This window comes from Podarcis erhardii (assembly GCF_964252035.2).
Source record: "Podarcis erhardii genome assembly, chromosome: 2".
Taxonomy (NCBI): domain Eukaryota; kingdom Metazoa; phylum Chordata; class Lepidosauria; order Squamata; family Lacertidae; genus Podarcis; species Podarcis erhardii.
The window spans coordinates 59473354-59489389 of record NC_138498.1 but is presented as its reverse complement, the minus strand read 5'-3'; the positions used below and the strand labels follow the sequence as shown (position 1 = coordinate 59489389).

Sequence of the window (16036 nt, the reverse complement as noted above, 5' to 3'; positions counted from 1 at the left end):
CTATTCAGGGGTCAACCAGTTTCTCCCAACACACTGGCAGGCCTCCTTTTGGCCCACACTGATGGAGGAGCACCAACTGCAGAACTTTCTCCATCCTCACAGAGCAGGCACAGGGAGTCAGATCCTCCTCTACAAGGCCTCTGTCCCTGCCCTTGGAGAAGAGAGATCCAAAAAACCCCTCCGAGGTTAAACATATTTCCTTACATAGAAGCCTCCTGTCCTGCTGCCACTGCCGCCAGACAATTTTGGGAGAGTAGAAGGGAGTGTTAGGGCAGGGCTCTGGAGCCCACAGTGGGAGGTTCCAAGCAGCTCACAGGTGGCCTCACTGAGCTCCTAATGGCAATTCTGGGTCTCTGAAAGAAACAAAGCAAGGCCAATTTCAAATCGAAAGGAGTTCTCCCATTACTAAATAAATGGTTTTTTGAAAAATTAGTAGCACTGACAGCATATGCAAAACATGCCTTCTTGAAGGTAAGAGCCCAATGGCTGGTCTCCTACTGGTTTACAGCTCACAAATATCACAAAGTAATATTTTCTTTTTACTTAAAATCAAGGACAAAAAAAAAAGAATATGCATGGCTAAAAAATTGCCTTGGAAATCATTACTCTAAACACTAATAAATAAATGACCATTATCTGACCAATTTATTCATCTGCTTTCCAACATAAATCAACGTCAATGAAAAAGCATTATCATTTATACTTTAAAACTAATTTGAAATTGGCAGTAATATTATATAAAGCAACAGTTAGTGTCAGACTTAAAGCCTACCTCAACTTTCGATCTGGTTCAGAGGCAGCCTGAGGAGTACAAGACTACAAGGGAGAACTGTAGGATACCTGCCGGTATGGACCCCCCTCATACACAAGCCCACTCTGGCCCAGATCCTCCAGACAATCCATTCAGAATTACATAGAAGAAGCAGCCTAGATGGCAGCATCCCCTGCTGAGAAGTATGGAGGTGTGTCACTCCCGTACCAGAGATAACATAAATCTGGCACACTGGCCCTTGGGAGCTGCATGTAAATGTTCATGGCAATTAGCACTAGATTCATTTGAGAGTGTAGAATCCTCCAGACTCTCTGTGCCAAATGCAAATCCCAAAGACTGGTTTGTGAACAATGTTTTTAATGTCTGTGCACAAATGACAATTTTCCATATTTTATGTCTTAATATAAAGGAGACTTTGGATCCAAGCTAAAATAAGGAAGAAGGAAACGTGAAAATTATACCTAGCCAGCTTTCATTATGCAGTTTCCTTTTTATGAGAGAGAGGTTTAAATTGTTTAATGGAAATTTTTTATACACAACATACCAAGGCCTATCTTCTGCTTTTAGCACTTAAAACAATATGTTGTGTGTGTGTGTGTATGTAAGAAAAGGCATGCTGGATTATAAAATTGTTATTAAGGGTTAGGTAAAATGTCTGAATTATACTGAAAGAATGGCAACGAAGAAGCCTGCTTTGATTTTATTATGGTTGCAAATTTCAATGGGTTTGATTAGTCAACTAAATCATTAGACTATAATCCTATACTCACTTATATTGAAGTAAGTTCAGAGGGACTTACTTCTGTGTAGACATGGCTAGGATTGCACTGCTAATCAAGTTCCCTGCCCCTGAATTGTGACCCTTAAAAAGTACCATGTATTCCACCATGTTGCAGCATTTCTTCTTTGTCCTTTCTGATGAAAAGGAAAGTAAAGATGACAGTCTCTATCTAAAGCCAGCAGTTAGTTTGAACTTGCTTGTACTTCACACTTAAGAGAAACTGGTTTTTTTTAAGGAATCTCAAAAAAAATCTTCCTTGAGATTCTGGAACATACATGCTTACTGAAATGCAATAAATTGATAGATAAATCCTTTATACACACACACAAAATGGTATGTGTAATATAAATCCAGAAGATGGTCCTTTGCATGAAGAATCTACTCTAATTCAATTCTAGTTCTTCTACTGCCATCTTCATCAAGAAAATAAAACCAAATCACAAGAAAATAATCCCTACCTTCCCTTTTACAATTCAAAATACTGTATTACAAGAAACTTTCGTCAATCAACAATGTCAGAGTTTGCTAAACACAAAAATCAAGTTAATGTAGGTTCACCAACACCTTGTAAGATCTAGATGCAACAATAAAACTCTGAATTGAAATTCTCAGTTTCTAAAGGGGGGGAATCACCTGTACATCTAGAATTTTAGACACATTCACGCTACTTTAATGTACTGACCAGTTAACTTTCTTGGCCCAGCCAGAACAAAATTCCAAAACAGCGCAAGCAGAGGAAAAAAACTAAAAATAGAGCCCCAGCAAGTCAGGCTGATTTACAGCTTTATGAAAAGACAAAATGAAAAACTGTACTTGATCCCAACTGATAAACTGTGGAGCTGCCAGTGGTTTTTCAGAGCAGATGTAACATTTTAGCAAATGTGATTGTTTGTGAAAGAAATAATTCTGATCAAAAACGAAATTGCAGCCAGCACAAGCTCTGCACTTTGTCATTGTAATCCACTCTGACAGGAAGCAGTAAGTGGAGATTCCTACTGTGAAAGGAGCAGATGTGAAAGGTCAGCCTTGGCCTGGAACTTCAAAACCGTTAACGTGTAAAACAGTGTGCATTAAAGCCTGAAACAGCTAACCACTGGATTAACGGATGTCCGCTAAGTGGGTTTGATGTTCTTTTGGCAAGTAATGGTTAATTTTTAAAATAGGTATAATTGTAGTTTTTCTCTCCCACCCCCTTTATACCTTTTTACCAGCCAGAGTCAATTTTAATTACAGAGTATAATTTTTTTTAATGCTTTTAGAAAGAACGAAAAGAACACACAATTTTTATGAACTTGTTCACGGCCGCAATTTCAAAGTAGGTGAAGGCTGTTAAAGAGATTTGGATAGATGTAACCTCTGCACTAAATATTACATCCAAGACACCAAATATTTATCCAAAAGTGTTCATGAAATCTACAAGACAAAATGTTTATTAACATTTTAAAAATGAATGTCCAGCAGAGATCTTGTTGGAAGACGGAGGCGATACAAAGCTAAAGACTTGCACAACTGAAACAAAGCAGCTGAAAACAATACATGGTGCAGATTGAATGAATAGTGATGGGTTTTTCAGACATGGCAGAACTCCAAATTTTAGTTAATCAAGCCATCTTACAAGTATTCGGCAGCTCAAATTAAGAATAAATAGCTGCCTTCCTTCTGCAGTTGACCCAACCATATGTTCCTCTCCTTTTGAACGTAATGAGGAATCATGAATTCACAAAGCTAGTAACTATGTGAAACTTCTGGATTTGGTACAGCTAATCTTGTGGCCCTGTTATCCACTGAAAGATGGGCTATAAAATAAATGTCTATGTTAAAACCAGAACATTTAATTCATTATCTATAAATACACCTCTTTTCATCCTTTCAAATTAGCTGACAAAGACAATTGCCACTATGGCTTGAGATATCTAGTGGTGTTTTTATCCTCTTTCCTTCAAACAACCATAAAGTTTCAAAATCAGCAGGAGACACGAGGTGAGGGCTGCTATTCAGTTAATTTTTGTTTCTTACATTTACAACAGATCTTTTATCCAAGAAGGTAAATGCAATATATATAGTTGTCCTCTCCATTTTATCCTCACACCAAACCTATCAGGCTATGAGAGAATTACCGGCACAAATTAACCCAATAAGCTTCATGGTAGAGTCAGGATTTAAAACTGGGACTCCCCAGTCCTAGTGCAACACTCCAACTACACTGCTTCTTAAAAGCGCCAGGATTTTTTTAAAAAAAAACTTTTTAAAAGTGTAAAGTCTCTCTGAGAAGCTAAGACAGTCACACAGTTGTTTGGATTACGGCCAGTGTTTTCACACATACTTAAGATTCACTGTAGAATAATTATTATAGCATATAATAGTTAATAAATCTATACTACTTTCAAAAGATTTGTTTTCATAAGAACCAACTGTATGGAACTTCCTGGCTCTATTTATTTTGGATAGGCCAGGATGAACATACCTAAAACTGTATTGCAATAATCACAGTAAATTCTAGAAGAGCATCTCCATTCAAGACAAAGAGAGAGAATACACACACACACACACACACACACACACACACACACACACGTGGTGCAGACTGTTGGGCTTGGACATGAAAACCACAGGTTCAAATCCCTACGCAGGCTTGAAGCTTTGGGGCAAGTCACTATCTCTCAACGTAATCTAATATACAGGTCTTTTATGAGTGCAAGCATCACTCTGAGGTGCTTGGAGGAAGTGATGGGTAAATTATTTCACAGAAGAATAACAGAATCATAGTGTTGATTATTCACTTGTAACAAGTTAAATAACCTCACAACACCACTTAAAGAAAAGCCACAGCTAAATCTTGCCGATAATAATATGCACCATGCCAGAAGTGTGGGGAAGGGCTACCGCATCTACCTTAGTGGCAGAAAGTTCCAGGTTCAGTTCCTGACATCTCCAGGTAGGGCTGGGAATACCTCCTACCTGAAGTTCTGGGAAAGTCATTGCCAGACAGTGTAGGCAACACTGAACTAGATTGGCCAGTGGTCTGACTTAGTATAAGGCAGCTTCCTATACTCCTATGTGCAGCTAGAATCCGATTTTTATCAGCATAGCACACTAGCTCTTTTGGGCAGTTCATAGAAGGCAGACTATAATAGCCCCAGCCACCGTTTCTCAATTTCTATCCTTCATAGTTCAACATGGCATTTTCTGTGCCCAATCAAATTGCCAGTCTCATTCTAAAAACACAGTCAAACGGTCCCCAAACACATCTGCAATGGTTTAATTATTAGCAATAGCTGTGCCTCCTGATACTGACCATTTATTATTTGGGCATTAAAGCTCACAATAGCTAAACATGAACAAAATAATACTTGGCATTTCTGCAGAATTCCACCCCGCAACCAAGCACTCACCGGACTAACAACTGCTCCCTACCAAAACAGAGGTGAGCTCTGATTCCTGTGCGAGCCATCACTGTCTTTATGACGCAATGGAATACAAAGGCAACGACCTAATTGGATGTCTTCTGATAAACAGTACCCCAAAAAAATTGGTTTACCAAAGGACCAACCCCATAGTAAGAAGGCAGAATGAATGAAGATAGTTAAGAGAGCCCAACTTCCTAAAGTTGATAAATGTGGTGAAAAATAATATATGGCAACAGTGCTAATTTCTCTTCCATAAGCATGTTGCCGTTTACAATGGCACTGTATTTTGAAATGAAATCTTGAGAAAGTATGCAACTTTGGAATCTGTCACCGGTGGAACAACTACAGACAGAAAGAATGGGACTCACATGGGGTAGTTCCACACCTGCCCTCTCACTCAGAAGTGGTTTGCTGCAATAGCTGCATTAGCGCTAAAGCTCTGCTCTTCTGTACGAGCTGCACTGCCAACACCAACTCGGTTCATTCCACTGCATTCAGACCCACTGAGATGAAGTAGGTTTCTGCTGGTGCAAGCACACCCTTATGAAAATAGAGCTACCAATGTAGCGTGAAAGTTCTATTGTTTAAATTGGGGGGTGGGGGGAGCTGATATTGTTTTTAAACTAACTGCACCTAGGGATGAATGTTGCCTTGACCTTAGGTCTTTTAACAGACTCAAGCATTTTTAGTGATGCTTTTGACTACCATTGACACTCTGAATGCTGTGAAGTTAAGCATTTGAATGCAGACAACTGCAACAACCTGTGGAACTTCATAAATTCTCCTATTACAAGGAAAAACAATGTCAAATTTCATAATAATTTTAAAAAAACTAAAAAACCCCACGTTGATCAGGTTTACCAGTTTCCTAGTCTTTTTCTCAAGACAGAAGAAATGATAAATGGTTAATTTTAAAGTTCACTTAATCATCACCCAGAAAATTAGCTTTTGGCACTAGCAGCATGTTAAAATTACGAATGGATGGAAAGCTTCCAGGTCTCACAGCTAAACCTTTGCCCTGCAATCTTTTGAGTCTGATACAAGAGTGTTATTTACTCACCCCATGCGAAGTTATAAACCAAAAGAGAATCTGGTCACGTCAGAACTACTTGTTTTTCATATATATATGCTTAGAATTGTATTACCAGTCTACTCTTGCACTAAGGTTTTGATACTTTTGCACCTGTGAATTGATATCTTTGAGTCCTGGAAATTTTACCACCAGCTTTTCATAAAAGAAATAACCTCAAACAGGTACAGAAACCAGAAGTTCAATATTCAACCACCATTTTCAAATACAGAGGTTTTTCTCCGCTTTCAAACACTGCTCGTAAATAACCTTGATTTATAGCAAATCGGCTATTTTATCCCTATATACAGGGAGGCTACCCATCAACCTAACTACCCAAAGAATTACTGTTATAAACTTTGCAGGTGTGCAAATCACAGCATATGGCAGAGGACTCAGGATAATGGGAAATGAGGCGGCTCAGGAAAAAACATATGAAAAACACAGGCCCAACGTAGGTGGATATAAAACTCATTCAAAAGGTAATCAAGTGCAACAGTATAAAATGGGAGCAACTAAGACAATGAATCTACAGAAAGCCATGAAAATGAACTTGGCTTTTGAATGGTCAACCTATCAGATCTTCAGTGCTCTTCTTTAGAAAAGAAGCACATCCGACACAAGCTACACCCAAAAGCAATCACTGGTGTGACTCCAATAAGATTCACGCAAAAGGGCTAAATTTGTCACAAATGCTTTTGTTTCCGATCCTAATAGAGCCAAGTTGCATTACTCTGACCTCCATTTAACAAATCAACTTAATGGGTGCTGGGAGTGCCGTAAAAACCTTAACAGTGGAGTGATTTTTAAAACTTTAAAAAATATAGTTATGAAGCAAAATGTTAGGAGAACCCCTTCAATACTGGAAATCAAATTAAATCTAGACATTTCTAACAGTCTTGACAGATATAATCCTGGTTACCATGTAAATTTATGGTAAGCTGCTGTGATATTAGCCACAGGTGCTACTTTTAATATATGGGCCGCATCTGGCTGGGAATAAAGTTTCTCAGAGGACTAGAAATGACCTCACTATCAGACAATGGAGGGGAGGGAAACACAAGGCCACTGTGGCATATAAAAAGCAAGAGATGTGGCCCACAACTGAATATTTGACATAAAATTCATTTTAAGTTTGCAGGTTGTAGGCTAAAAGATATTATGTTTTCAGTACATAAAAAGGCGTAGACATTTTTCAGTCAAAGAGCCAAAGGATTAAGTATTGCAAGACAGCTATGAAATATTCGGACTATGCCCATAAAAACAACTTGACTCGACTTTGATCAACAGAGAAGACAAAGGGATGTGATGAGAAAGTTACAGAGTGGCGGGGTAGGGGAAGAATGTATCCAAATTCAAGTAAGTTCCCAAGGACTTAATTGTTTTATACAGCAAGCTGACCTACATTTAAGGAATAGCTGACTCCAGGAAGCTGCCAATTGATTAAAAACCTATGCCAAAGAATTCTAGTACCACAGACTAAGAGAAGTATTCCCTTCATGGTACTTAATTAAGTAGAGATAAAAATAAATAAATAAAACCCAGCACCTTATGCCAAGAAGCCATCACCACATATGAAGAATACCATGTCTAGAGACCAGTCCATCTAGGTCTCCCCTAGTGCTCCGTTTATAAGCAGAGCTGGTTGTCCCTTAGCTGAAAAGTTTCAAGTTCCACGTGGAGAGAATTAAATTCTTCAACTTGCGCTCTGTGCTCCGAAGTATTCACATTTTATAAAGCATGCATAACTGCAATAGCTGTGGTTTTGCAGAATTCAAAGGCCAAGATCAAAGAGCCCCAAGAACATAAAGAGGGGTTGCCAACTTGTGGCTGTGTTGACACTGAATGTCGTCATGGTGGGGAGCTGTCTCCTGACTTTCAGAAGCAGCTTTGGCAAGAGAGGTTCCAAGGGTGGGGATAAGGGGGCCTAAAAAGCCCTGGTGCACACACAGAATGCCATGCACAGTCTGCCAAAGCAATTCTATTTTGGTGGTAGTTAGCAAAGGAACAGGTGCTAGCAGCTATTAACAAGGAAATCTTACAAAAAAGTAAGTCCCACTGTGTTCAATGGAGCTTATTTCCAGCTAAGTACGAATGGCATTGTAGACTGTGTAGCAATGAGCTATCTATTATTACTACTATGTAATGACCTACCCTTCATCAGCGGGTCCCCAGGGCAGGTGACAACAAATTACAAATCAGTATTAAAAACAGCTAAAACAAATTGCAGTCATAAGGTGGGTGCTGAAAACACGTCTCGGATGGTAAAGGCCAGAATAAAGAGGTGCATGTTCAGCATTCAACGAAAGCTGTACAGTGAAGACACCAGACCCACATCTGTGGGGAGGGAATTGCACAACTCACAGGCTGCCACAAAGAATGCCTTCCCCTGAGTCAACACCACTCAAAACTTAAAAGCATGGTGGAACTATTAAGAGGGTCCCCTCTGCTGATCCTAACACCCAAGAGGGTCTGTAGGACAGGAGATGTTCTCTAACATTTGGGCTTTAACATTTAGAGCTTTAAACACTAGTGTGAGCACCTTAAATTGGAACCAGAAATGAACTGGCAGCCACTGTAGAACAAGGCTTTTATGGGTTCTAAAGGCAACCCCTGCCAATAATCTGGCTACGGCATTTCAAAAGAGCTGAAGTTTCTGAGTTGTCTTCAAGGGCAGCCTAATGGGGAGCACATTGCAATAATCCAGTTCGGAAGTTACCAGAGCATGGGGCAATGTGGCCAAGTCATCTCTATCCAAAAGGAGCCAGGTCTGGTGAACTAACCGTTGCTGCAAATAGGTACTCCTAGCTACCAAGGCCACCTGGATCTCAAGTGACAATATGGGATCCAGGAGTATGGACCTGATCCTTCCAGGAGAATGCAACTCTGCCTGAAACAAGCAATCTACCCACTTCCTTGAGAACTTGGAACACACAACAACTGTGTCTTTTCAGGGTTCAGCTTCAATTTATTGGCCCATATGAAGCCCGTTACTGTTTCCAAATACCTGTCTAGCACCTCAGCCATCTGACCACTGGTTTTCAATTAGTGGGCTGGGAGAGACCCATTATTGGGTTGTGGTTTAATCCAAGAGGGGTCTGCAACAGCAGCACTACCACCATACAACTGTTTTAAGAAAATTTAAGAAATAGGCCCCCAAGTGCATGTTGATCGTGAGCCCCAGGTCTGAAGAGATTGGAGACAACTAATCTAGTGCCTTGAACATAGCTGTCAACTTTTCCCTTTTCTTGCGAGGAATCCTATTTGGAATAAGGGAATTTCCCTTTAAAAAGGGAAACATTGACAGCTATGGCCCTGAATCTTCCCCCCCCCCCCAAAAAAAACTCAGCCGAAAGCCCTGTTGGGTTTTTGAGCCACCACCAGCATAAGTACCCCCAAAAAACATAGAGCTACTATAAGGACTCGACTCTTGCAAATAATGATGGGATGGGAATGGGTAGAAAAAGATCCAAACCAGGAAGTCTGTCAATTAACAAACAAATCAACACATATCAGCCATCTTATACATCATATTAAATTCTACTTTTTGAGTGTCAGGCTGTGGCTTTCCCCTTTGCATTCTTTGGTTCAGTGGTGCAAACCAAGATAAATTCCTATCCAACATCCTTCAGGTCCCAAACTGAGAGACATGCTGGGAGCTTGACAACCACAACAAGTGTCTATACAATCTGCTGCTGTGTTCACAAGGCAATCTGCTGCTGTGTCCCAAGGCAACTGCCTTGTGTGTGGAATCTCTCCTAACAACATTCAGGTGCTAGCCTGGAAAGGGTCCTCATGCTTTCCTTTTTCCTTACTCCACCCACTCAACAGCTAATGGAAGCTACTGTGTGGGGTGAAGCTTTTCAGTGATACATTATTGAGAGGATTTGGAGGCAATTCCCTCTCCTTCAATTGTTGCACTGTACACAAAGAGCAGGACTCTTGCCCGCACCCCATGTGTGATGTGTCTCTACAGCAAATCCATGCATGGAAACCTATTTCTACGTGCAGATTGCTGTTGCTGGACTGAAACATTCACCTGCATTATCTCAAACATTTCTCCAAAACTATGAGAATTATATACTAGCAATCCATGCTAAATAAGAAAATATTAATTATAAATCTCAGTTAGAGAAGAGTATCATTTAATAGGCCCAAGGACACCTACAAATGTGCAAAAAAATACCCTAATAGGATACAGGCAACTGAGAGAAACCTGTATGCTTTCAGAAATTACTAAACTTACTGGAGTTAAGGAATTGACAGTTAATAAAACTTCAGTACCAAAACTACTATTTAGTTTGCTCTGCATACTGCTCAAGCCTTTATACAAATATATGACAAGAAATCTTATAAAGGGATATCCACTATGATTCTTATGGTTCAGGATTGTGAAATACAGTCACTGCAGATGAAGTCAAGAACCCTGAAAAATCTTCTCCAGAAAACTCAATTCAGCTCAGCGAGATTCCTGAAACATATTTCTTTGTACAACTGAATTGGCGACCTGCCTGCAGCCTACTTCCATTAGATTATTCATGTATCTAACAAGACTGAAATAGAACCTAGTCATGCATCTTAAAAATCAGACTAGAAGTCTTCAAACAGGAATACCACCCTGTTAAAACATATTAACTACAGTCCTGACACTCACAGGGTTTACTTTCTCACATCAGTTATAGGACGCAAAAAAGTGGTACCAAAAGCTAAATGAAGTCTTTAACTTGAAGCCTTTATTTAATAAACATAGTAGTTTTTTGTAAACTGCCTTCAAGTATCCCAGCCAGTCCTGCGTATCTTCGACATGTGCCCCTTTTTCTAAATATCCTTCTCCCTTCTATTGCCGTTTGGCCAAAATAAACAGGAAACTTGGCTGACAATACGGGAGAAAGGAAGAAACTCCGTAACTACTTCCAAACTCAAGGAACGCCGTTTCCTCTACCCTTTCAACTGTAATCATATTCTATGCTACCTACAAAACACACACACACAAAATAAAACTCAGGGAAGAATCTTTCCAGTCAAACACATGATTTTGAAGGGTATTCCTTTTGTGATGAAATCCAGCCTTGTGATGATGGCCCTTTTCAAGAGACAGACTGGGATGCAATCAGAAACAAACAAGAGGTGATGCAAAGCAGAGACGTCTCATCTCCAAACATCTGGTAAACTGACCTTCTCTGGTCTAGATGTTTGCAAGACTTTTGTTATGCACGCTGAGAGGAAATAGGGTTAATGAATGCTGCACTGCAGAATTCTGATACATAATGAATTAGGTTTTAATTGATAACTGCATGTGTTTTGTACTTTTAAAAAAATCCACAAGAGACGACGAATTCAAGTTATAGCTGTAATTTTCAGCGAAGCTTACTGATCTGCCTACATATTAAACAGGAAAGTAACAGATAGTCATTTCTCCCAAATCCCCAATTTTTCTGTTCTTTTTTAAAAAAGAAAAAAATATAGACAAAAAAAGGAAGTGTAAAGAGCTTCTTTCTGTTTGGATGTATATAATCAGCTCTTCAACAGCCATATTTCCTGGCTCAAATAAAGAGCTAGCTTTCCTAGCTCAACCTTTTTTTTTGCCATCCCCACCTAAGCATCTCTAAAATCCTGATGCCACCCCCTTATTATTCAAAAAGTGAACTCCTATTCACTTGGAAGAAGCCTAAAAGGCCATTAACTGTTAATAACTAATTCTCGAATTGCCCCCTTTAAAAATCAAATTGCCCCCCTGTGGGGGGTGTGCCCACCCAGCTCTAGAGACTGGGTTTTCACTATGGGCTATGCATAAATACAGAACTCTTTTGGGTAGTAGTTGAGACCAAGTTATGAATCAAGAACTCTCTGGTTGAACTCTTATGTCACCCATGAACTTAAGCAAGCTACTCTCTCACAGCCTCAGTCCTGGGTTGTATGGATTAAAAATGGACAACTAAGAGTGCTATATAAATATTAAGTAACATATATTATTATGGTTTTACTATCAGATTTATATGTACCTGCAAGAATCCTATTCACGTTGATCATTCCTCTCCCCACAGATGAAAAGGATATGGTCACATGAGCAAATTTAAGATAAAAGACCATGTTTGCATTGTTCAGAAACAACATCAAAGGCAATATAATGGTAAGTATAATCTAAAAGCAATGAAAGAAAAGGAAAAAAAATGAGTTCCTATTCCACCTTTTTCTTCTTCACCTATGGTCCAAGCATAAGCCAATAGGTCTTACGTATTTAAAAGCATTTTTATGTCTTCTTCCTTCAGCCCAAAAGGCTCCCTGACTAGCTTTTGTAAGATAAAGAAAAAACAGATAGTCCCTGCCTATAGGCTGACTTTCTAAAATACATGACACAAAGGAAAAAAGGAGGGGGGGGGAGATGTTATACCATATTTACAACTTGGTAGAAGATATAGAGATTGTCAGAATTCTAAAGCATGGTATTTTAGAACAATTCCGTAAATCCATAACTTGACAGCTTGTCAGTGAAAACTTTTACCAAGTAAACTACCTCTGACCCATATTTACCCTGATTTGCAAAGAATCTGTCCATTCTTCCTCTGCTGGATGTAATACACAAAATAATAGATATTCCTATGGGCTTACAAAACTTTGGCAATAAGGTACGTTAACATCTGTTGATATACAGTCTTCAAAACCTGGAATGAATAAAGAGTTTTCTAAGCATCATATGTCATTTGTGTTATCTGTGAAAGCAATAAAAATTCAATGAACAGATCAATCAACTCAATATCATGTGCAACAAATAAATCTGAAATGCCTTTTATGTCATTTCAACTTGTCAGCTTTTTACACACCTGATTTTATGCCATCTGCAAAGGGCAAAGTGAAGCTCACTGAGGAAATTATACTTCTTGGCTGTCTGACTTTTGTTAAATAGTTGTATTATGTTCTGTAAACTGAAGATTTACTGACTTGAGGAAGAATATGGTAGTTTACAGCCTGACCTTAAACTATACTGACTGATACATAGCTGAGTTTTAGGCATAGGTTGTGTTAGATGTATTAGATCTGCTCTCTCTGTGTGTGTGCACAAACCCAAGCTTTGGGAAGTTTCTATAAATTAAAAGCATTGGGGTACTAGTAAATATTATCAACAGCATGCAACTGAAATTGTAAAGAGTTATATCTATCTCCAAAAGCAAAAAAAAAATGATCATTTTAACCCACATTAAGTCAAAAGAATTATATGTCACAAGTTACTTCCTAGTACCATTTCAGTGCCTAACTAAACATGATGGTCGGACTACTTGTGTGCTAGAATATGGGTCATACTAAATGGGTACACAGCAGTGAGAGTAATTTAAATCAGAGAATTGGTGGGCAGAATGGGGTTACTTAATCTTCCCTTGTTCAAACTAATCCTTCTGAAACCAAGCATGCTTTTCTGATGGTGAAACTTACTTTCCAGAATCCCACTAGCACAGGAAAAAAGCAGCAGGAAGTATGCAAATTCTTTCTGAAAATCAGACAACATGAACTGAAGTAAAGCTAAGTTTAATTAGCTTCAAATCAGGTGTGGCATCAATAAATATCCAGAGCTACAAATGGCCTGCCCCAGTCATTCAAGTATAGACTGGCTCATTCATTGTAACAAGGATTTAACACTAAAGAACTGAAATGGTATCTATGGAACCCAGATCAGGATTTCGCCAATACTTTTAAAGTGATAATATTTTGAAGAACAGATTCCAGTAGCTAAGAAGTAAAAATAATAGCTAAATGCATTTCCTTAAAATAGCAATAATGAAGTATTTACCTGGTTGAAAGTTCTGAAGATGAATTCTTTGTATATGGCATCCCTTTCAGTCAGCTCCGACCATCCTGAAGCTTTGAGCTCGTGTAAAACTTGGTTCCTTTCTTCCGTAGTCAACCAGTGAAGCTGTGAAGACTATCAAGGTAAACAAAGGGGGGGGGAATGGATTTCAAAACCATGGTTTCCAAGTTCTGCTCCTTTTCAAAAGCTGTAATGTGTTTTTTGTCATACTGCTTTGTGGTCACAGTGAAAATACTGCAGAACATTAACAGAAAATTATATGAGGTCATTATGTTTGTATCAGACAAACCATTTCCATCCACTTACATACAGCACCTAGGTCAGTGATGGCCAAACTTGGCCATCCAGCTGTTTTGGGACTACAACTCCCATCATCCCTAGCTAACGGGACCAGTGGTCAGGGATGATGGGAACTGTAGTCCCAAAACAGCTGGAGGGCCAAGTTTGGCCATCACTGACTTAGGCCAAGGCCACAATGGCTCTGTGCTACCTCCCAAGTTTGGACGCAGTATGACTACCAGCTGTTGGGGAACAAGTGAAGAAAGTGCTCTTGCACTCATGTCCTGCTAACAGGCTTCCCATGAGCACCTAGTTGGCCACTGTAAGAACGGGATGTTGGACCATGGCAGCTCCTTTGTCTGCCCACGTGTTGCTTTTAAATTAACATGTATCTTAGGTAGAATCCTAAACACTCTCAACTAGGGAGTAAATGCCATTGAATATAGTGATATTTGCTTCCAAATAAACATGTACATATGCTATTAGTGTTCTAAAGCTGACACTATGAGAAGCTGTGTGCATGATCCTGCCAAAGTTAAACACTTTTTAAATCCCACTTGTTTGAATGGACTATATAAAAATATGCTTAACTCTCTCACTCTAAAAACAATACAACTCAACAGACGTAAGTGTTTTAAATTATACCGAATTAAGTATGTAGTCAAAAGTGTTTTTGTCTTACAGTATTATTATAATTGTCTGAGTGATCTGAAAACTATACAAGTCCTGAAGTAACCAAAGAATCCTGTGAGTTCAACTATTTTCACTCATTCTGAAAAAGCCATCTTTGAAAAGTTAGTAACCATGTACTTCAATGACATATGGCAAAGATGGTTACACATATTGACTTATAGCAGGCATAGGCAAACTTGGCCCTCCAGATGTTTTTGAGACTACAACTCCCAACATCCCTAGCTAACAAGACCAATGGTCAGGGATGATGGGAGTTGTAGTCCCAAAACATCTGGAGGGCCAAGTTTGCCTATGCCTGACTTATAGTCAATTAAATTCTGCTCAGAGTACACTCACTGAAATTAATACATTTTAGTCATACCCATTCAAGTCAGTAGGTGTATTCTGAGAAAACCAATGAGGTATTTTTAAATGTTCCGAGAGATGCAAGTGACAGCTGCCCATAGAACTTAATAGATGTATGCTAGATTTTAATATATCTGGTGCTGAGCATCAGTGTGTTCACACAAACATCAAAACCACCCAATGAGCATGTTCTGTGCCCACAGAATGCTGAGTGAATGGAAAACTGAGTGGAAATGGAATGGAACAGTGAAGATCTTGAACAGAAGCATCCCACACTGTTAAACTGGGGATGAAAAATGTTCTGATATCCAAATTCAGAATTTTCTCAGAATATGCATTACTTCTGAGTAGACACAGTTGGGGTTGCACTATAAGCCTCCAGTTTTATACCCATGTACCTGGAAGTCCCGATGAAGTAAATGAGACTTACTTCTGAGAAGACATGTATAAGATCACACTGTAAACCTCAAAATTCAACCTCATACTCATATATATTTCAACCATGGACAATTTTTAAAAATGAATCCTTTATCTGAGCAGCTAGATTTGCTGCATGAAAATTTAAGCTTACCCACTAGATGGCACTGTATTATTTCAAGTCTCAATAGTGATTCACGATAATATAAAGCAAAACAGGCTGTTAAAATTTTCCTTTATTACAAAACATTTTGTAGACACCAAAATAAATGTAAACAAATAAGTACGAAACAAATAAGTACGAAACATTACTTAACATGAAAGAGAGAAAAAAATCCCTCACAAAACAAATAATCTATAGTTAACATAATTGTGCAGCAAAAAATAACCCCTCCCTTTAGCTCGATTAAATGATTTCTTGTTAGCAAGAATATGCTTTCACTGGTTCTATAAAAAGAATTATAGATATTCC

At 38.9% G+C, this 16036-nt stretch overlaps 1 protein-coding gene across 1 annotated transcript in view; it reads right to left on the bottom strand.

Moving 5' to 3' along the window:
• Positions 1-16036, bottom strand: part of PCBD2 (pterin-4 alpha-carbinolamine dehydratase 2) — a 36825-nt gene that overhangs the window by 16501 nt on the left and 4288 nt on the right. Inside the window, exon 2 of the mRNA XM_081850448.1 lies at positions 13813-13944. Within this exon, the coding sequence (XP_081706574.1) occupies positions 13813-13944 (132 nt within the window). The remainder of the gene's footprint in view (positions 1-13812; positions 13945-16036) is intronic.